This window comes from Lonchura striata, chromosome 12, assembly GCF_050655825.1.
Source record: "Lonchura striata isolate lonStrDom1 chromosome 12, ASM5065582v1, whole genome shotgun sequence".
Classification (NCBI taxonomy): Eukaryota; Metazoa; Chordata; class Aves; order Passeriformes; family Estrildidae; genus Lonchura; species Lonchura striata.
Window position 1 is genome coordinate 5,106,660 of NC_140714.1, and position 22,777 is coordinate 5,129,436.

Here is a 22,777-nt window from a genome sequence, read left to right on the forward strand (position 1 = left end):
AGTGCAGACTGTGACCCAAACACTGGGTCCATCCCTGCCAGCACAGCCTGTGCTGTTCTCAGGTGTGAGTGTCCAGCTCAAACTGGGTTTCTGTGCCATTAGACTTTGATTATTAGATACCATCCCTCCAAGATATCATGCATTAGATATCATCAGCAAATGCTGAACAGGAAAGGTCGTTGTTTTCAGTGTTCCCTTAAGACTCTTCTGAAAAATCCCATCTGAAAAGTCTCTTATTAGTCACATTTATTACATGAACAATGTCATTCCTCATCCTCAAGTGACAGGGAAGCACCAATAGTAGCTCACCTTTACTTTCTTTAATGTTGTTTTGTGTTAATGACAAAGTTATAAAATATGTTTAGTAGGATCCCATAGAAAACTGCAAGCTGAGAACAGAATAATGGAAAGCAGCTAGTTAGTCAGATCATATTACTGCAATGCTTTATGCTGCCAGGAAGGGCTTACACCAGGTTGCTTGCAGAGTTGCTGTTTTGAACCTTCTTGAAACCTGGAAGGTGTGTAATTTGAGAACTTTCATGGATTTCTTTATATAATAGTTCTAAGAAGCCTTGCCCCCAGTGACCTAATTATGTCACCTGCATACTGCACAACTTTGTACTCAAGCAAGACTGCCACGGGCATGTGAGCTTTTCACTGAAATTTTTAAAAAATTGGACTTCATCTTTTCTTCCCCCCTCTTCCAGTCCAAGCTGCTTGACTTTAACATTTTACCTTAGGTTGGATGCTCCACTGTTTTTTTTTTTTTTTTTTTTTTTTTTTTTTTCTCCTAGGGCTTTTGCTTATGTTTTTGTTGTGTGTGTTTTTGGGCTCCCCCTCCCTTTTTTTTTTTTCCCCAAAAGGCCATGAATGCGGCGATAGAACTAATTTGTATTTTTAATCTGTACCTTGTAATTAGAGCTAGAGTGGCTGGAGGGAGATGCCAAATGAGTAAGAACTTTTCCTTTAAAATCTCTCCAGGCACATAACCAAGTTTTGGGAGAGCTTTAAAGGAAAGCACTAATGAAATTCCTGCAGAAAAGGAAAAATAAGCCAACAAAATTAAGACTTAAGCGTGCTATTTTTATTCAGGACTGGGGTTAAAAAAGACTCTGGTACCCCCTGGGCTCACTCTCAGATATAACATTTGAATCACTAATTATTATATTCTTTTTGTGTGGATGAGTTTCTGCCCCATTGATTTCCCCAGTACTGAGATTTTTAGGTGATTGAAGATGATTTTGATGCTACTTGGAGGTTTTGCATCATTTTACCTCAGCTTTGTATGAAAACCAGGCTGTTTTTACTGTGAGATCAATAATCTCCATGAAGTTATGAAGTTTTGTTTTTCTAGAGGGCAAAGCTCCAAAGCACAACCCCCAACTTATTTAAATCTTGGAAACTGAATAGCTGTGGAATTGTGAAGGTTTAAAAATACAACACCTTTCACTCAAGAAGAGAAATGAATTAGAAACAAAACACAGTCATGGTTATAACCCCCAGGAAGGTGCTGGTGGTCAGAAGGGGTGGAGGTGGCAGAGCAGGTCTCTTGTGAAGCTGGAAGAGGTGGTTGCCATCCTTTTGGGCAGGATTCTGCCAGGAGCTCTCCCATGGCAGAGCAGCACAGGGCGTCGTGCATGGATCTGCTGATAGGATTGCTCTAGCACAGAGGATTCTTTGTTTCTAGGAAACACATATGCAAAATTTTCATTCTATATTCTCTGCTGAGGGCACGTGGCTCCATTAGCACAGAGAACTCCAATGCCTTCCTTCTGCCAGCTGATCCTCTAAGGGTCCCCTGACTTCTGCTCTCAGTGGCTTTTCTCCTTAGTCTGTAACAACCTTTACTGGAAAATACCAGTTTATAGAATCACAGTGAACATTTCTCTGAAGCAGAGACATTGCAGAGCTGAGCCATGTTGTTCACTGGCACGTTGTGCTGTGCATGGGATGGATGATTTTGCATTCCATGTGCAAGAAGGAACACAAGCCTTAGCTTGTGCTGGCATTCCCAAGGACAAATGAAAACAAACATCAAACAAGATTTCTTTTGATAAAGAAGAGACCCAGTTAAAATGAAACTCAGACCTTTTACTTATGCATGACTAGCTTTTAGTCTTTCTATAGAGGATATATCCAGGTGAATATGCTGGGTCTTAGCTGGCATTGTTTAAAACTGGATTATTCCCCCTCTTCCCTGGTGGGGGCCATGAATAGTTAAATTTCCCTCATCTCCTTCTTTTTGTATGCAAAGCTGGCTTCCTCTCCATAATATTTAGTAGCTATCCTCTATCACTTGAGTTTTCTAGGGTGGTTTGAGTTATTGATTTTCTGTAGCTTAGTGAAGGCAGCTTTCTCTCCTGTTGTAGCTGGAGGACCAGGCTGAAGATCCAAGTGAAGTATCATCCATAGTCTGAAGAAAGGACCACTAGCTATCAGGATGTGTGAACTGAAGAGTAAATGATGGGGATTTTTATATTTCTAAAACTGAATTTTGGAAATGAGCAATATCCCCTTTCATCCAGGGCGTTCTCAGCTATACCTCTAACTTAAGTATATTAGTTTTCCAAGTGATGTAAATAAAATTAATGGGCCTGACTTTGATTATGGGCTGTGTCTCCGTGCAGGCACAGCCCTGGTGCAAACACTCCCATCCTGGTGTTAGCAGGCAGCTGTAAACCTCTATTCCTTATGGCTCCCTTGTAGCTCTGTGCTCTGATGCAGCTCAGCATGCAGATTTTTGAGTAAGGAGAGGCAATAGTTTTCAACATAAACAAGTCCACTGGGTCACATTAACCTCCTTCAGTCTCTGTGTTAAATAATTAAAATAAACTAGGTAATGTTTAACTATACCTATTTAGAGGCTTTTCTGGAGGAGCTTATTAGTTCAATATTCTAACACAGTGTCTTAAACCTTCTTGAGCTCCAGGATCCCTTATTAAATATTTAGTGCATATTGCTGAAAAAGTCAAGATTTGCTTTATTTCTTTAGAAGAAATGTCTATTCTAAAAACTCACTCAGCCTTTAAAACACTGGCCATCTATAAATACCACTTTTCTCAAGTTGTCATTTTTGCCAGCATGGAGTATTTTTCATTTGTACCAATCTTAACAGCACCCCAAGAATTAATACTCGCAGGAGGCTCTGCAGTGCATCCTTGCTGTATTCTATAGAATCACCTCAAAGAGTTTTTAAGCAATTCATTTGACAGCAGCTCCTTTGGATAGAAAGAAGATGTGTGTCAGCTGCTGACTGTGCTTCGGAGATATCAATATTTCTCCTCTTCTGCTTCTAAAACTGTCAAAATGAAATTAGTTAATTGGTGGGTACTTGAGTGTAGTTGCTGTGGGATAGTAATTACTGGTGACAAGAGCTGCTGGATGTGCACTAATACAGTACAGCAAAACCTAAAATTTGGAAATGTAAGGCATTATCCTGCACTGCTATTATGACTAGTCATTTTGCCACAGTCTGACTTGCTAGAGATTCAAACCTTCAAGTTCAAGGACTTCTTGCCAGGAGAGAGAAGATTTTGCTTTGTGGAGAGCAGAGTTTTATAAGAATTGCCACATAGCTAAGCAACAGCAGCTTAGTGGATTAAAATAGAATCAGTGATATCTCCAGTCTCTGGGGTAATGAGTTCTAAGCAAGGCAAAGACCTCCAGGAAGGGATTTTGTTTCTGTGGAGTCTCTATCAGATGTTAGTGAATAATAAACAAATAACAAATTGTTTCACTGAGTCCATTCTCATTTTGGCTAATTGCCTGTCTTGGTTCAGTACTTCTGAAGACAAGAAAAAACCACATTGAATTTCCCTTTACACCCAGGCCTGATTGCTTACTGAAAGCAGCACAGATCCTGTTTTTTCTCTCTGCCTCTAGCTAGAAATGGTCACTCCCTGCTCCAGGATTGTGTCTCAGTACTTTAATTCATCACTTTCCAAGTTGTTGTGTGGTCTGAGGTGTCAGCTGAGAGAAAAGGGTCCCTGCTCAGCCCCCATGCAAGCAGCACCTTCCAGTGTGAAGGTATCTGAGGAAACCATGTAGAGATTCCTGCAAAAAAAAGCTCTTTTCCACTTCTAACAGACTCCCCATAAATGGTCTGTGTGCCATAAAACATAAACTACCAAATAATCCAGCCCTATAGAGATGCTTAAAATTGCTCAGAAGCTGACAAAGGCTGATGTGTTGGACTGGCAGCATGCTGGATCTCTGACACAGAATCTATTCATCCTGGAAATTCCCATCCACCTCTCCTATGGAACTCACCTGTGCTTCAAGCTGTGAATCATGATCAGTCACAGCTCTGCTCTCATAATGCTAGGAGGGAGAAGTGAGAGGTGGGAAACTCTTTTAAAGAGGGTAGTCCCAATTTTGACAAGGTGTTTCATGCACAAATATGTCTGTTGCTTCACTTGCAGTATTTTCAGGTTTAATGAAGTCTAGATTAACAAATTTTTCTTCTCTACTGACTGGAATTTTTTCTGAAATTTGATGGACATGTAAAAAGTTAACTAAAAAAATATCCTTATTGTTTGAACTGATAGGAATATTAGAAGAAATAGAAATCTGTTCTCTCTTACCTAACTTCAGTGCTTTTTGAATAACAATATATTGCTGAAGTTCCTGATGAAATGTCAATTATTTTAAATAAATAAAAGGAGAAATGAGTTATGATTTTCAAAAGACTGTACCTTGTAATCTTAGAGAGCAAAATGCATTCCTGAAGGAGAAATAATGCTGTTTTTTTTCTAGACCATTGCAAATAGATGTCAGGTTTGTTGCCAAATAACATGTCTGATTTCATGTCTAATAGTTAGTGGAATTTAATGAGTACAAACTGAAAAGTGGAATGGTTCTCAGTAGGAAGGGAGCTCAGTTCTTCTTTTGACACACCCTGCTGTTCAGTTGCTTGTAAAAGATACCCACAGGTGGCAATTCTGTGCTCTCAGTGCCTTGTCTGTGTGAAAGAATAAATGTGAAGCCAGGGCACACTGGGAACAAATCTACCCTGGCTCACAGGCTCAATAGGTTTCAAGAGGAGTGAAAAAGGGCAGCCTTTTAACTAAAGGAGAGTGTTGGTGTTCTGAGATTTTACTATTGATATTTCAGGTACTTGATATTTAAGGTAATTATACCTAAAACTTATGTAAGGAGTGAAATTTATACTAAGTTCAGTGGTTCAGGCCTTCAGGTGCCCCACTGCTGCAGTCAGTTTGGAAACTTGAAAACTTCTCCAAGTTCTTTTCTGGAAATCGTTTTCCAGCTGGCTCCAGCAGAGTGCTGTACTGTGTTTCTGTGGAAAGACAGCAGAGAAATCCTTGTGAGGACTGAAGGGGCTGTGAGAGAGATGGAGAGAGGCTGATTTACAAGGGCCCGTAGTGACAAGGGGGCATGGCTTCAAACTGAAAGAGAGCAGCTTTAGGTGGGATATTGGGAAGAAATTCTTGACTCTGGGGTGGCTGCCCACAGCAGCTGTGGCTGCCCCATCCCTGCAAGTGTCCAAGGCCAGACTGGATGGGGCTTGGAGCAACCTGGTCTAGAGAAAGGAGTCCCTGCCCATGGCAGGCAGGTTGGAACTGATTTTCCAGGTCCCTTCTAATCCAAGCCTATCTGTGATTTGATGATTTTATGATTATCACACTTTTCTTCACTGTCCCGTCCACCACCAGTGCAGAATGTTTGGCTCAGGAACTCTCTTGTGGATGTTCCCTTCCTTGGGGTTGTCCTGGTACCTGGGAGAATCACATCTTGCTGTGGTTCAGTTGTCCAGCTCCTGCCCCTAGGGTGTGTGAGAGTTAAGAGCCTCTGAGGAAGAGGTGATGCTGAAATGTGCAGTTTACTCACCCCATGTGAAACTGGGTATGCTGGTAGATGTGGTTTCTGGGGCTTCCCTGCTTTTTTAGGAAACTTGCATGGCAAATTTCCTTCAGGTAAAAGCAGGACACTCTAAGTGAAGTGTCATATCTTTTTAATATCTGAAGGTCTAATTCTGTCTGGTGCTGAGCCATGTAAACCAGTGCTTTGTATAACTTGGAGTTAGGATCACTCTACACATGGCCAGGTCAAATTATGAGCATGTTTAGTGTCAGCTCACCGATATGGCTTGCTGTGTAGTTTTGAATTGTGCTTAAAGATAAATCATCATTTTGCAGCCTCACAGAACATAGAGTGCTTGGAACAGGACAGTGAGAAACCTGTTCTCTTGTTTGTCAGTGAGCTCTTCTGGGGTTTTGCTGCTGAAGCTGGATCCCTTCTCAGCTAAGGCTACTTCCAAAGTGTACATATTTATGATAACCTCAGGCCATCCAGCACTGATTTCAGAATGAGTTAAAATATTCAGTCTAGATATATCCTGCCTTATCACAGCCACTGATTCACAGTGGAATGTGTCTTTTGCTGTATTTTCTTGTTTTAAACCCAATAAGCTTTTTATACTCATTTTAGAATCTTTTGAGTCTTCCATGTTTTTGTCTCTCTCTTAACCTTTGCCCAAAAATAAAGGGGAAATTTTACCTTAGATTCTGTACTGCCATTTTTGCATTCTCAGAAGCAATTTGTTTGAGACTGCAATTAAAATTATTACATGTTTCACCTGTAGTTCAGGACTAAAAAGTAAATGACTTTGTTAGAAGTATTTAAACAGAAATCTTGCAGGCACTTAATCACATATGAAATAACAAAAGACTTTTGAAAAGCTATTTCTATTTCTTTATTGTCATGTTGAATACCACCATGCCTGTTCCCTAACAATAATTTTTAAAAATATTTGTTAAGCAAAACTCATATTTTTATTAAATACAGAAATGCAGACATTTTTACATTACAGGACTCAGACTATTTCATTAAAGAAAAGTCATGGCTGTTCAAGTGGGTGAGTTATTTTCCTAGAAAGTTCTGTTTGCCAAGGTAGAATTAAACTGGGCTAGCCAACACTATCAGTGTGCTGACAATTGAGTTCTCTCCAGGTAAGTGGCAGTGCAGGAACCAACCTGTTAATTATATTGCTTAATCTCAGCTGGTCAGGTTTGCATGCTCTGAAGGTGGACAGTCGCTACAAAGAAAACCTTGTAATTTCTTGTGCTCGAAAGAGGCACTTGCATTTAAATAATTACGAGATGCAATCACATGAGATCAGGAAGCCTTGATGGATTGGTAATGAGATGCAGAGCCTTTCACCTCCAGGTTGTTCCTAAGGCAGATCTGCCTGCTGCTGCTGTTGGGAATGCCCTCAGCCAGGTGCCTGGTTTGCAGTGAGCTGGAGCTCTCAGGGCTGTCGATAAGTACAAATTCGCTGAGGAAAAATCTCCGTGCCTGTGGTTTTCTCTCTGACTGTCTCCTTCCCTCTTATCCGGATAGGAGACAGAATTTCTGCAGTTTTCTTGGATTGTGCTGGCTGAGGGAGATGAATGTGATTCTGGGCAGGCTCCTGCTGCTGGAGCTGCCTGCTGGGCAGTGATGATGCTGCTGGACACGAGGGCTCTGGCGTGGGCACTGCAAGGAGCCCAGCAGCAGGAGGCAGGACAGCAGCTCGTGTTTAAAGCAGAGCCTGCTAGAAGTTCACGTTTAAAGGCTCAAAGAACAGTGTGAGGGAGGCAGTCCAACCCCACACAGCATCCTGAGAAGCTTTGAAAATAACAGGAGTTGAGCAAGTGTGAATGGAAGGGAAGTCTTTTTCCATGGGCTATGCAGCAAGAGTGCTGTGCAGGGCTGTGTGGCACTAATGCAGCTCTCACTGCTGCTGGGATTCATTACAGATTAAACTGACCTTTTCTTGGCTTCTCAGGACCTTCAAGCAAGAGAAATGTGCCTTTATGGAGCTGCTGCTGCTCTGTGGGAACAGCCATTGCAAACAATGGCTGCTTCCCACCCTGTCCCTGCTGAGGCACTGAGCTGAAGGAAGTATCAAAAGGACACTGAATATAATCTCACAATGTGCATGGATTTTTCAAAGCTATCTGCTATTCTGACAATTTATATTGCAGGGCAATGTGTGTTTTGAGATCAAGAAAAACCAACCACCCTGGCAGAAACTGTTTTCTAGTGAGTTAAAGTCAACACAATTTTTAAGGGTAGAAAACCACCCCATAAACTGTGGGTTGAATTTTTTTTTTGAGAATACGATCAGAAGAAACCTGGTAATAGTTTCCCCTTTTTCATATGCTGACTTCAAGAGGAAAACCCAACTGCTTTATTTAGAGTACCATCCTTGTGGAAAGAGTGAAACTGATGATAACTGTGCCAGGTCACCTCTAAATTCCTCAGACAGGAGATGCTGCAGCATTGCTGTTAAAGTCAATGGCTCTTGGGGGAGCCTCACCAGCACTGCAGAAGGTAATGGCATGTCCTCCTGCCACCTATGGCTGCTCCATTATCCTTGAAAGCAGCCATGAAATTTGCACAGCTTTAACAGGAACATCTGCTTCTCTCCCTTGGTTGTTTCCTCCACATCTGCAGTGGTGGTGACAGGGCACGTGCTCTTCTTTATTCACCCTCGTTGCTCTGACCTTTCCTGTGGCTCATTGTTTATGCTCTGCCTCCTTAATGACTATTCTAATTCATCTCTGCATTTGCTGATAGTCTTATTAGGGCCAAGGGAAAATTCCCCAGGTGAGGAAGCCTGTTGTTTTCTGGTAAGAATGCAACTTTGTCAAATCTGACAAGCTGGCTGGGATACTTTCAAGGGACAATTTCACTACACTGTTTCTGCAATTTGCCCAGTTGTGACAAGTGTTCCTGCTAAAAAGAGTAATCCCTCTTTTCTGTAGTAAATGAAGAAAATCTTCTTTTCAGACTTAACTGCATAATTTGCTTTTTTCTCGCCAACATCTAGAAAAATATCCATGTGTCTTCCTGCTATTTAAACATCTAATTACTGTTATTTCAAATAGATTTCATTGCCAACATAAGAATGGGACATTTAAAAGCCCTTGGGAATTTGAGACCTCCCTTCAATTCTAACTCCTCTGAGTTTCTAATCCAAATCTGCTCTGTCAAGTGTCCTGGAGCTAAGCCAGTGTCTGTCTGGTTTCGTACAGGCGCAAGGAAATTCTATTATTGCATCTGCTGCATCACAAAAGAAATGTGCTCAGTTATTGGGGGCAAATTTCCATCTCATGGTCAAAAACCCTCTTCCTAATCCCATAATCTGCAAGAGTCAAGAGCTCTCTTAGTCTTTTGAGGGATGGTAGTGAGGATTGGATTTGATTCAAGAATCAAACTCTCAGATTTCTCAGAGTTGTGATCTCTTTCTGTTGAAGCTGTGACATGGTGTTGGGGAGGCTTTTGATGCTACTCTCCATTTGTTCCTGTGGTACATATTGCAGGATATAGTGACTTCTGTACCATTATAAAGTTACGTTTTAACTTTTCACTTCAAGCTCAATGGCTTAATTAAAATGGAAAATATACCTAATTGTTGTCAAGAACTGTCAATTTTAATAAGAATGGAAGAAGAGCTGAATTCATGGGTACTTGGAATAGGATGCATGGAACAAAAAAAATAATGTTTTAACTGATAGTTCTTTACTTTCTGAGAAGGGTCTGTTAACACTCTGTCTTTACTGATTTGAGCAGCCTTTTTGTAGTAATTCACATATTAAGCCTGGGTGAAATCTTTCTTGTTGCTAGTTGCCAAATGAAAAAAGCTAAATTTATGTTGAACTAGCTGTACACTCAATTCAAAATTAACTTTTTTTGCTGCATAAAATAATGGGGTTAATAGTATAAATGGCATGGAGGAAATAAGGTGAGAGATCAGGACAGTTTGTGTTGTGGCAGCACCCACTTGTGCATGCCTAGTTACTGAGCAGAGATCTCCATATTTGGCTCTTTGAACTGCACCCTTCTGGGGTTTTCTTGGGTTACAGCTTGCATTTGGAATGTTAAAATTTTAGTCTTACACCTTTATTCTTAGGTAAAGGAGATTAAAAAGTGAAAGTTGAGAGGCTCAAGACAGCTGCAGAATCTTGAAAAGCAAAAGTTTAATGGTGATGCTTTGACAGAGAGTCATCAGTATAAAATAGGAAATGTACAGAACCTGACAACTTCTGAATTCTGACCTTTAAATTATTTTTCTGTTATTAGCAGTGTAAAGGAGGATCAGGAGTTTAAATGTGGGCCTATGAGAAGCAGTTACCAGGTTAATTCTCACTTTATTTCATTGTGATTCTATTTTACTGTGTGTCTGTCACAGTGCAACATGAAGTGGTGGGCAGCCTGTAGTGGCTTTTTTTTTGCAATAAAACCCCCCATTGTTCAACAGTGCTGACTAAAAAAAATGTCTGTTGACATTCTGGAAACCTCACTTCTGGTTTGCACTTCTGGACCTAGCAGTTAAAACAACTTCAATTAACTGTTCAGCCAGGCTGGATAGAGTCTGTACATGCTGAAACCACTTAGAAATCCTCATGCCACTCAGACTTAAAAATGCATTTGTTCAATTTAGTTTTATGACCTGTTATTGCTTAACTGGCATCTGGATCTTATATTTGGCCTGCTGTGATGCTTTCCTTGTCTATTCCATCGGATAAACCCAAGGTAATCATTACAGATGTATAAAACCTGATATAAAATGAGACAAACTTTGAAAATAATTAATCAGTGGTGATCAAGACAGAGGGCTTTTCCCAGGGATTAAAGAGCAGCTGAGGAGCTAGTGGCCTGGTGCCCAGTGCATTAACTGGTCTGATTGCTTGTAACATTCCTCAGAACTCCATTTGCCCAATTTGCCTGTCACATGAAAACTTCATCCCACTTCTGCAGTGAAATCCATCATTCAAATTCAGTCTTATCTGCTGGTTCTGGTTTTTGCAGAAAACAGTTCTTCCACTGGCAACAAATGCTGCTCTATGATTTTAAGAAACACAGAGCAATTAGTGGAAAGAGGGATTCACAGCCTATCTTTTAAATTAAGAATGTCTAACAGGACAACCAGAAGTGTTTCATAAACCACACCATTTAGTGATAACAGTTATGTTTAGCTCTTCTGGAACAGTTTGCCAAATGAGGGTTAATTAATTAATAATTATTTATTTGCCTACCTCTAGCTAGTCCCATCAAAGTAATTTAAGGAGGGAAATGTACCTTTGATGTACCTTTGCATTATAAAAATAAACCCCAGAAAAGCAGAAGTTCTTTATGCCTTGTGAGATATGAGCTCTTTTGAGCAGTGAAATGGAGTACAGTACATGTTTCCTTGGTTGCTCTCCCCAGTTTTACTGATTCTATTTGGACATGAGAATGAAGATTCAATTTTCACTTGAAATAAAGAGAATGCTTTTTCCCCAAACATCTACTTTGTTTTCTGGCAGCTTCCATTTACTTAATCTGCAGAGCCTAATGACTTAGATGACAATTAGTGTTTCATATTCTCTAAACAAATATCATTCTTTTCTGATGAACGACCTTGAACTGGGTTAAAAATACCTCTGGTATTTAGAAGATTACAAATGTTTGTTTTACACAAGTAAGCCTGAAATGATCATTAGCTATTTCAGGTGCTGGAGGAATGCTCAGAAAGGCACAGGGCTTAATCCTCAAAATATATTTTGTTGCATGCCTGAGACAGACTTAAAAGGATTTTATTTTTTGTTTTTTCTTCCTTTTTTTAATTTCTTAAAAATTATGATACTGTTAAATGAACTTCTGTCATGCCATAGATGAGCAGCAATAAGCTGCTCTGAGACAACAAACACAGCCCTGAGACTGTGTGTGGAGAGCAACTGCAAATGGCAGAGAGCTCCTGGTGCCTGCAAGGGCTGTGTTAGTGACACCTTGGGCAGGATGGCTTCATTTTTGGTGTGGATGGGACTGCCTTTCTCAGTTTATGGTCCCAAATATGCAATTTTTGCTTTCCTATGGCAAGAACAACCCTTTTGTAAGAGGAAATCAGTTCCCACTTGAGGCAGAGAATTAAATTTTTGCTTACAAAGTGGTGAGTAACCATAAGCCTGGCCTGTATGGATGTGTGTGTACCTGCTTTCTTCAGGCAAGCAGAAACCTCTCCAGGGAACTGGTTTCATTCTCTTTCCCTTCTCTCATGATAAATTTGTGAAGAAAGGAACAAATGAGAGAAAAAGAGTGGTCTGTGTGTAATAGTGAGAGTGAATGTTAATGGGACACCTGGGAAATTCTTCTACATTAGAGAGCACAATGTTGCTCATTTGCTACAAGTTATGATTGAAAACCAAATCTTTCCTTTGCATTCTCTCCTCTGCCTCACCTAAAATAGCCCCACAGCAGGAAGCTGCTCATAGGAAATGATTAACACTGCTTTACTCCAAGATGCCTTATGAGGTTTTAAGTCTTGGATTTTATCTGTACAAGTGAAGTGTGTGCTTGAAGCAGATGAGTACTGGTGCCCAGCTGAAAGGCAGCAGTCCTCATTGACTTCAGAGAGCCCCCTGGCAGATAGAGACACTCATTTTTTAATTTGTTTTTGCTTCCAGGTCACCCTTCATCCACCTTCCCATTTGCAGCAGTTTTCCCTTCCTCCCCCCTGCATTTCCAGCACCTTCTCAGCTGTTTTGATTTATTGACCACTCAGATTTAATGCTTCATTCCTTGGAGAAGTCTCCGTGCTTTTGTCTGATCTAAGGTCACCTGTGCTACTTATTCCAGGGGACTTTAATCTCCATATGGATGTGACCTCTGACACTCAACACACTGTGTTACAAGATTCTCTCCAGCTGTGTCAGCAGCTTCCTCCACCTGCTCTGAAGGGTTATGATTTCATTAACTCTTTGGGTCTCATTACCAGGGTTTGAGGTCACTCACCTGTTTTCAGATATAGAGGTACACCCACTGTACCCCTGGTGTTTCTTTCTACTTAGTTGCTTGTTTTGAGAGTTCTTTGGATTTTTTTACCCCATGTGTTACTTCTCACCTGAAACAAGTTAAAGTGGTTCAGGGCTGCTTCCATGATTCCCTGAATCAAGATTAAAATCTTGATTGTGATTTTGCACGCACCACACTGCTGGTTTCCACAAGAGAAAAAGCACAAATGTCTTGATGAGACAAATCTGTAACTATATAAAAACTCTTTGGTTTGAAACCTGCACATTGTGGAAGCTCCATCCTCTATTCGTACATCTGTAAAATAGCTGTACCTTTGCTTGCTTTTTCCTTACAGATGTTAGCACTAGGAATCACAATCCTGCAGTGTGTTTGAGGATTCTGAGAGTAATGGTTAGCAAACAGGATTCTTTTTTCCCTTTTTTTTTTTGTTTGATTTTTTGGTGTGTTACATCTTTTCCTGCTATCATGAGCAGGTGATTATGGGAGAACATTTCTTGTCTATTTATTCCTAGAACAACTGAACTGGGCTTTTGGGGCAGTTCTGGACTATCTCTGAGCACTCCCTTACTGCCAATAAGTGAAAAGGTTGAACTTTCGAAGTGAAACTGGACTGATTTGTGTATTCAGAGACAATTTCTGAGAAAGTGTGTGCGTATATATTTATCTATACTGTATACCCTTGAAGGAGGAGAGCATCTATGATAGAACCTTGTGACAGGAGTGTGAAATTATTAAAAATTACAGTAACTGATGAAATGGTAGTAAAGAAAAAGCTCTGCTGATATTCTCAGCCTCTAACATGGTATTTAAATTTTACTTTCCAAGTGACTTTTAACTTCTTTTCTTGAGAAGAGTTGTCATCTTTATAAACAGTCCTTTTCCACTTTTACCCCTCAAAAAACCCCTCCCTGTGAGCCGGATTGATTCTTTTAAGTATGTTTGGCAAATAATATGAAAAATAGCAAGTGTTATGTCCTCTCATATTTGTCTTTTTCTAACAATATTTGCCTTCTGGTGTGTGTTTCCTGTGCTCATGTATTTGTAAGCAAAAGCCTGCATGAGATGAAGGCAGATGATAAACTGGCTCCATGCTTCTTAAAGTGCTTTCCTCTTCCAAACAGCATCAGTGCTGACTTCTAAACTCATTTGTTTCTCTTAATGTTGTCTGCAATATTTAGTTCCATAGCTGTTTATCCTCCTATTGACATCCATCCTCTTACCCTTTAAATAAATGATGCAATTGGTTTTGTGCAGACCAAGCTTGCTGCTTTTGAGGCTTTCTGAGGAATGTGCTGAGCTGGGCTCATCCTACTCCAGATTTGCTGCTCTCCACAGCATTGTAGCTCCTCTTCATCAGAGGTGGCAGATTATGAAACAGAGATGAAAACTCCCTTTAAATTTGTCTTTTCCTTATGTTTCTTAGCCAAGAAATTAGAAGAAAGAGGCGTTTGTTCAGGATTTCTGGTAGAGGGGTGCTGCCTGCATGTATATTGCATTGAGACAGCACTCCCTGGGAGTGATCAGAATTAGTCACAGAGCTGAAATGCATGTGGACAGAATTGGTTAGCAACCTTCTGAAAGCCTGCTTCTTTCTTTGATATGTTCCCTATGGTTTTGAAGTGCATCACTACCATGTTTGATATTTTATTAACAATAATTGTATTTCCCTCTTTTCTTTTGAGCATTTCGAAGTTTTAGAAGCATTAATTGGTATCTGCCCTCTGACTTCTATGGGGAAAATGAAAATAAAGTCTTGTCAAATATGTTTGTTGAAAAAAACATATTAAGAATAATACCGAGAGTATTAAGAATACCACTGAGAATAAACAGTTCAGTAGTGATTATTGAGTCATCTCTACTGACAACACTTGTGTTGGCTTGTAATGTCAAGTCCAATAACTTCCTGGTTTGTACTTTCTTGTTCTTCAGAGAAGTCTGTGTTCTTTGAAATCCTGGGGTGCTGCCTTGCAGCCCTACACAGAACATTCTTCTGGGATAAAAACCCTACAGATGACAAATAAATGGTCACAGAACCTTCATGTGGCCACTTCTTGAGGTCATTAAGAAGCATTCTAGATCTGGGCACCTGGGGGCTGCTGTTATCTGTAGGTATCTCATTATGGAAGGCAGCAAAATTCACAGCAGGGAGAATCCTGGGGGTTGCTTCCATCAGGGAGCCCTGTCCCATTGTGTCTGTGCCCTGTACTGGGAGACAGAGAAGGTGTCCCTAGTGAACCAAACAGCACTGGTGTTTCTGGGGAAGAAAAGCTGTAAAGAAGCTAAGATGTGGATAGCAACACACATGTTAAACTGCTGATAAGAGGGAACTCAGAGCTGTGTGGTTTTCAACACCCATCCCCTGTCCTGCCCCATGCCTGGCTGGCCCATGCTCTCCCTTCAGTTTGCAGAGGGTGCTCTGTGACAGAGACCTTGCTGTGGTGGTGCTGCTGATAAAATGTTTCTCCCTCTGGAGAGTTTTCTTATTTAAAAGGGAAGATGAAACCGAAATTCAACCCAAAATACCAACAACCCTGAAGTCACAGATCTGAATAAGTTCACAGGTGATGAGCTATGAATGTATGGGCTTTGCTCTCCACAGCTTTTCTCCCTCCCTCTCACTGCATTTCTCTCTGAAATGGCTTTCTTGATGTGTCCAGCATAGAACTCATTTACTGTGATCGTCACATTTTGAAAACTCTTCACTCCCTGCTCTTCTAATGACTTGGCTTCCAGAGAATCCATCAATTATATTTTAAAGCATTTCTTGAGCGTTTCTGTCGGTATAATGTCAGCTGCATGTTAAGTGTACTTTAAACCTGAGATGAAGGTTTATTTAGTGCAAGATGAATATTCAAACATGCAGGAGAGAATTCTTATATTCTTTCTTTTTTGCTGCTGTTGGGCCCCTGAATGCAGATACAACAGGTTTCAGTAGATCTAGGGAGGAATAGATTGAGTTAGGGTTGGTTAAGATTTTCTGTGAATTTTCTTAAATGTGAAAGTGTGTTTATCCTCTAGATTTCTGAACACTGGCAAAAACAGCACTGAAAGGCACCACTTTAACCCTCAGCATTTGTTCAGCACCTGCTCACAGATGTGTCTGAATATTAAGGAGAAATTCATATGGTGCTCAGCAGCATAAAAAGTGTCAGGATGTGTGTGAACAAGCAGGAGGAAATATCGATGTGAGCATGTAGGAGGGGAAAGACTATTACAAGGGCAATCCAATTAATGTAAATGATGCATGCAGATGTCTGTGGCTTTTTAGTGCCTCCACTGCTGTACTCCACGAGAGCTGTGCATTAGGGGTGAGGGAGGGGAGTGCTGCCTTCCCTTGTGTGGCAGTGGTGTTTTCAAACCTGGGATCCCACTCCTGCCAGGAGATGAAGAGGAGACACCTTCCCTCACCTGCTTGTGGAGCTGCCAGGCAGGAATGTGACAATAAAACAGCTCCTCAACCAAGGGCTGCTTTCATGAGGTATCTTAACCTCAGCTGCTGCAAACTGCACTGTGTCTGTTGACTCCTGGCACTTCAGGGCACCACTGTCACTGCTTTAAAAGTCAAACAAGATAATTGAAAGAGAGCCCCAGGTTTTTGGGGCTGTATGCTCAGGGCCAGCGTGTTTGTTTTCCTTTGGTATTGGCTTAACAGGACTGTTCACCTAAAGGAAGAAGGATTTGAGGTGGAAAACAGACATCCTTGCAGCTACATATTGATCCTTGGAGCTGGATCTTGGGCATCCTTACGATGTGCCTTCTGGAAAAAAAGGTTTCTTCTCTTATCCCAGAGTCTGGTGAATAGTGACTTTGCTTAAGGGCAAGGCCTGGCCACTTGGTTTTCAGATAAGATACATGACAAACACAAATATGTGGCCTGAGCAGCCCAAAATTTTTGCTTCTATTGCTTGCTTTATAAAATCTCATTCTCAAGAGACCAAGCATACTCTGACCTTGCTCTCCTGAAGAGAATAGAAACTTTGCTGTTGATTCCAGTGAATGCAAGACCACCACAGTGGGTACTGTAGGAAACCAATGTAAATTTTCTCCTGTTTACTTCAAAGAGTTTTGATTCAGGCTATAGCACTAAAAAAACAGATAATGAAATAAATTTTAAATTTATTTAATAAATAAATTAACAACCTCTCTTAAATAGTGATCTCATTTTAAAAAATCTTTTCTGTCAGAACTTGTGCCACTTGTGCTTTTCTCCAAACATTGTCATGTCAGATATTTTGAGGAACAATACTTTGGGATGAAGTAGCAAATTTGCTTTCTCTTTTGTGTGTTTGTTTTCCATATTGACTTACAGAGAAGCTGCTGTCCTTCTGACTAGTAGGTGTTTTCAATTTTTTTCCATGTTTATTATTATATGACTATTAGGTACTTGCATGAAAAGTCAGAGTCTGACAATAAAATTATTACAGTGTTTCTGTAAGATACTTTTATGTTATCTTCAGCATTTTTCCAATTTTCTGTAAAATACCTTATTTCTCTACTGTAGCACATTTTGCTTAAGTAGTGTAGCTCTGTCCTCAGGGGAAAAAAAAGGGAAAAAAAAACCAAAAATCTGTGTATATATTATTTCTTAAAAAGTTGAGTGCTCAAGTAGAACACCATATTTCCACTCAAAGATTGAATATGCATAGTTTCTTGTCCATTGAGGTTGTTATGAATACAAATTTGGCAACAAAATTCAGGCAGCCAAGTGTTTTCACAAGTATTTCAGCTGTGCTTGTAATACTTGTGAAACCAAAACATACACAGCAAGGAATAATGCCAAGCCAACTTTTTAAAAAAGTTATATGTATGTATTTAATACTTTTTGAAAAAAAAAGAACCCCTACCGAAACCTAAATTGCATTGCTAACTCTTTTTGAAAGTTAAGATTTCACACCTAATCAAGTAATAACATTTTCTGCACAAAAATTACAGTGATCTTTATCCCTCAGGAAAATTTCATTTGTAAAGGTGTGCCCAATGTTAGCTAGCAGAAGATATTGTAAAAAACCAAACCAACCCAAAATATCAAAAAAAACCCATCCAAACAGGGCAAACACGGAGTGGGAGGAAGGAGGATAATTCTCAGGTTTGTCACTTGGAGGATTGGCTGTTTGTGGAGAGTTCTCTGCCTTCCCCCTGCATTTTTTTATTCTCTGTGCCTTTGATATCAGCCACACCTACACCAATATCTGCCTGTCTCTATTCTCATACCTTGTGCTGCTTTGATGGTGACTGTTCTTGTTATTCTCAGAGTTGTCTCTCTGTCTGGCTCTCTTGTGAAATAACTCACCCTGCTCTGTAGTGCTGTTAATTTACAAGGTGCTTTACAAACACAGATAAGAGCCATCCAAGGCTCTACTCTAAATAAGACAAGACAAATGCAAGCTGAAGCACTTGAAGGTTGTTCAGGAAAGTGAGGACATGGAAATGACTTATGCAAGGAGCTGAGGGGCTGGTGAAGTGGAGTTTCTGAGAGAAGGTTTTGGCAGGATGGAGAGGAAGTTTGGCAGTGGAGGAAAATGATCAGCTGCAAGGAGCAGTGAGGTGAGGTGAGACACGAAGGCAAGAATAAAGAAGAGAAAGGGAGGGGAAAAATCAGCTTTTTTTTTTCTTTTTGGATAAAACTTGACTATCTATAACAGCTTTACAGCCTACCTTGTTCTCAGCCTGTCTGTGATGACAAACATAGCAAGCAGCGCTTACATGTTGATGTGTTAAAAAGTTTCCCGACTATTTAAGATGTCTCTCTTGTTTTAAATATTATCCTATCCACTGTGTCCATTTATGAAAGAAAATAATTAAATAAAGAATTAAATATAAAACCTGATGGATGTCAGGAAGGCAAAGGAAGATGGGTGTGCTCTGTCTTTTTGCCTTCATCATCTAACTGATTACTCCAAGCTGCTCTGGCTTTGTAAGGATGAGGGCAGATAGATTGGAAAACTGACTTACAAAAAAGTAATTTCACAAGAGAGAATAGTATATAAACTCAGGGAATGAGCCAGATCCTGTTGGAACCCTGGTTGCTGAAAATTTTAGGCTTTCTGTGCTGACAGACACTGACTCCCAAGAGAACACTGCATTTGTCCTGAGGCCGTGGAGAAGGCTTCCAAAATTGAATGATGGAACTTGGATTATGGGTGTGTGGCTTGAATAGAAGTGTGTAACATTGCATGGTAGAAAACTTAAAGCTTTAGAATATAGTAATAGATATAAAGCAAGATGGATGTTTTATGGGGGAGGATCCTTCTTCATCTTCTTCTCCATGGGTTTGGGTGGTTTTGTGTAATTGGATAAAAAGTCCACATTGAAAGCCACGGGTGGTTGGTTATTGGGTTAAAAGTAAAAATAATTTAGGTGTCATTTCTTAATTGGACAGTTTATCCTTAAAAGGCCTGTAGGTAGAGAGAGATGGGGCTCCATTTTGTAGTTTGTTAGTGAAGTGCTGTAGAACTCATGGCTCGTGAGACTGTGATAGATAAGAACTAATAAACATCTGAGTCCAAATAAGAAATACCATTTCACGATTTAAGCCTGACCTTGCAGAAAAGAAGCAAAAGAATTGGCAAGATCCTACAAGACTCTTTGCTTCCCTGCATTCCTGGGATTTAAGCTGGTACTGAGGAGATTCAGTATCTTGTAGGGCTGATGCAGTTGAGGCAGAACGGGAATGATATGACTCCACTTCAGAAGGCTGAGAGAGTAAAACTCTGATTTATTTCAAAATGCATTGCTCTTTATACAGAGCTTCATGCAGATCAACTCCATTGGTCCTGAAGTGAAAAGAATTCACACCACTGGTGCACAGTGCATGACACACAGTGGTAGAACTTAACTATGAACAATGTGAACAACAAGAGAGATAAAGAGCTTCATTTACATTCTTTTCAGCACCTTCTCAGGCTTCTGCCTGGTTAGAAACTTTCCATTTCTCTCTTTAACTGAATCTGAGACTGACATAGGGCTGCCCAACCTGGCTCCTTAAGGCACTGATGTGTTTTTCTCTCCATCCCTTCCCTCTGGAATTGTCAGGCCAGCACCAAGTGAAGCAAGGGACGTGTGAAGTGGTGGCCGTGCACCGGTGCTGCAACAAGAACCGGATCGAGGAGCGCTCCCAGACCGTGAAGTGCTCCTGCTTCCCGGGGCAGGTGGCCGGGACCACGCGGGCTCAGCCCTCGTGCGTGGAAGGTGAGAGCCTCTGCTCACTCCAGCCTCCTTAGCACTGTTTGAAAGGTTTAGTTTAGTCTCCTTGATGTCTGACTTCCCACTGCCTCAAAAAGCGTAATCCATCCTTTTTGTTAATTTCGGAAACATCTCTGCGAGTTGATGATAATGAGCCTGTGCATAAATCTTGGTGTAATTAATCCTCTTAATATATGTACTGGTCCATTTCATGCCTGTGCCAATAAAACTTCTTAATTTTTTCCACACAAGAATTGAAGCTAGTTTGAAAGCAGCATGAGCCAAAAAATTCGAGCTTATGATATTAACTCTTCCAGATGTCTTAAGACTTAGTAGCTTGGCTAAAAATTCACTGGATAATAAATGCAGCCCTAAGACTGGGCATGCAGGTGCTGGGACACCTGACATGGAGAGCTTTTCTCTAGATCAATATTTCACCATTTAATGTGCCTATTTTTTGTAAACATTGATGCTCTTGTTAAGCTAGTAAATCTACTCAAATACAGACTTTTTCTTAATCTTAAAGTTAACAAAATCCCTCATTTCATTAATTCATAAGCAAGATCCTGTTTTTATTCTTTTGCAAATGAAATTGCAACTGGTTCACTTAAACATAAAACAAAAAGCTTCAAAGTCTAATTTTAATCTAATATTCAGAAATATGTAGTGTCAGATGTAAAACTCAAAATACGTGTGAATCTGTTTTTTGATTTTTTAAAAACCTATTATGAAGCTGTCAAAACAGATATTTTAAAAAAGTAGATTTAGAAAGAAATTTAGATGCCTACTTTTTTTATGCTTTGTAATTGAGTAATACAGTAATGTTTAACAGTGCATTTTCTTAGGGAAAAAGTGTCAGAAGTCAGAAGTGTCTTCTGCATTTTTAGGTGACACATCAAATAACAGAAATATTTTACATATAACAGATAATAGAAGACAGGCCTTATTTTAAACTCACATAAAGACTGCAAAGGTAACACTGTCATTCTATGGCAGAAATATATAAACACTGCAGAAATTTGATTCAGCCAACAGTTGCTGAAGGAATTTAACAGCTTTTTTGTATTCAAGTGTAGTTGCAATTAAGTGCAGCAAAATATTATGAATGTAAGATTTTGACTTTTCAAGTGGAAGCTTTTGATTCCCCCTCACTCCTTAGGGTAATGCTTTAGCAGGCTTTACTTATTTTTGCAAGCATCTGGGACTACAGTGAGTTGCTGCAGCACAGAAACTGAAACTCTCTCCTCAGCCTCAGGATTTGATGTGTTTTCTCCCACTCTGTACATACCCTTCAGTAGACTCCTACACTGTGAAAGCAAGAAACTGCTTGAGTCTTCAATTTGCATGCTACAGAGTGATACAGATATTTAGGGTCTTTTCCCAGCACCTTTGTCCTGAATACAGGCTTGTTTAATTTGCCTATATTTTGCCCTGGGTTTAAAGAGAAGGATACACCCAAAACATAAGAAAAAAATTTTTTAAAAATTGTATATTTTATAAAGCAATTGGCTTGTAGCTGTTTTTTTTTTTTTTCATTGAATTACAGACCTTATCCAGTAGTGGTGACTGGGACAGCAATTCTCTCTGCTGTTGATCACTGCTGTGATTGGTACCTGGTTTTTTTACCTCAAATCACCCTGCCCTGTTTGCCCCAGCAGACCTGTGGCTTGCCAGTCCTCATTCCCACTCCTCCAGGAAGGATCATGGTGCCTCCATCCATCCCACACTCCCTTGTTTTGTGTTTTTCTCTGTGCCCCAGGCTCTGTTGGCTGCTGCCATCTTCTCTGGGTGATTTTCACTCCACCTTTTCTGGCCTTATCAGAAATGATCTCTCACCTCCCAGGAAGCACAGTCAGGTTTCACCCATTTTTTGTCCACCATCTGATGCCCACATCCAGTCAGTATCAATGCAAGACCCAGATGACTGGTGGAAGTTCATGCATTTATTTTGCAATGTTGTAAGACTGAAAGATTAGTTTATAAAAGCCAAAGCAGTGTTCCAGAAGTGTATTTTTTGTAACATTTTTCAGTAAAAATGTAATTGAATGAACCTTTCAGCAATATCCTGATGTCAGCTTGCCTGCTTGACACCCCAATTTAAAGGTTGCAGAAGAACAAATGTCTTGAAATTAAAAATAAAAAAAGTGCTTTACAAGAAGTAGACTCCATTATTTTTGTTCATCTCTTCTGAATGTCTTATCTTTTAAGGGATGTGATTCAATAGTTTGTGCACATAGCAGTATAATGCAGACTAGCTGAATCAACATCTTAAGCCTTATTTTATTTTGAAATCCAATATAGATTATGTAGGATTGTGTACTGATATATTTCGTAATAATTTTCTGGGTTTTGATGAGTGCCATGAACAATGCAAAACTGAGAAATGCATGCAGGTGTTTGTGCTGTTGTTAACAGCAGGTTTATAAAGTCATGACTACATTTCTAAAAATAATAGGCATGATCTTAATAGAAACTGGCTTAAGGGTAGAAAGTTAATGCATTTGCCCAGTTAAGGCGTACAACTGTAGCCTTCCAAAACATACTGCAAAAGAGGCAGTGTGACTGCAAGTGGATTTTAGTCAATATTCTAGTGCTTGCCAGAGGTTTCCATTCTTACCTGCAGTATTTGCTGACACACCTCTTGGGTTTACATCTCTGTGCAATTCTATTTTTTCACCCAGTGAAGGAAGAAACTGGCATTTCTCTGTCCAGTCTCCCATATGCATCTGTGGATTAAACAAGAAGCCAAAGCTTCATTCCCCCTTTCAGCAGGTATTTGACAAACATGCAAATGAAG

At 40.1% G+C, this 22,777-nt stretch overlaps 1 protein-coding gene across 6 annotated transcripts in view; it reads left to right on the forward strand.

Annotated features, from left to right (window-relative positions):
• Positions 1–22,777, forward strand: part of TAFA4 (TAFA chemokine like family member 4) — a 71,186-nt gene that overhangs the window by 43,305 nt on the left and 5,104 nt on the right. For all 6 annotated transcript variants that reach the window (XM_085590319.1, XM_085590318.1, XM_085590317.1 and 3 more), the window contains one exon: positions 19,831–19,986. In XM_085590319.1, the coding sequence (XP_085446445.1) occupies positions 19,831–19,986 (156 nt within the window). The remainder of the gene's footprint in view (positions 1–19,830; positions 19,987–22,777) is intronic.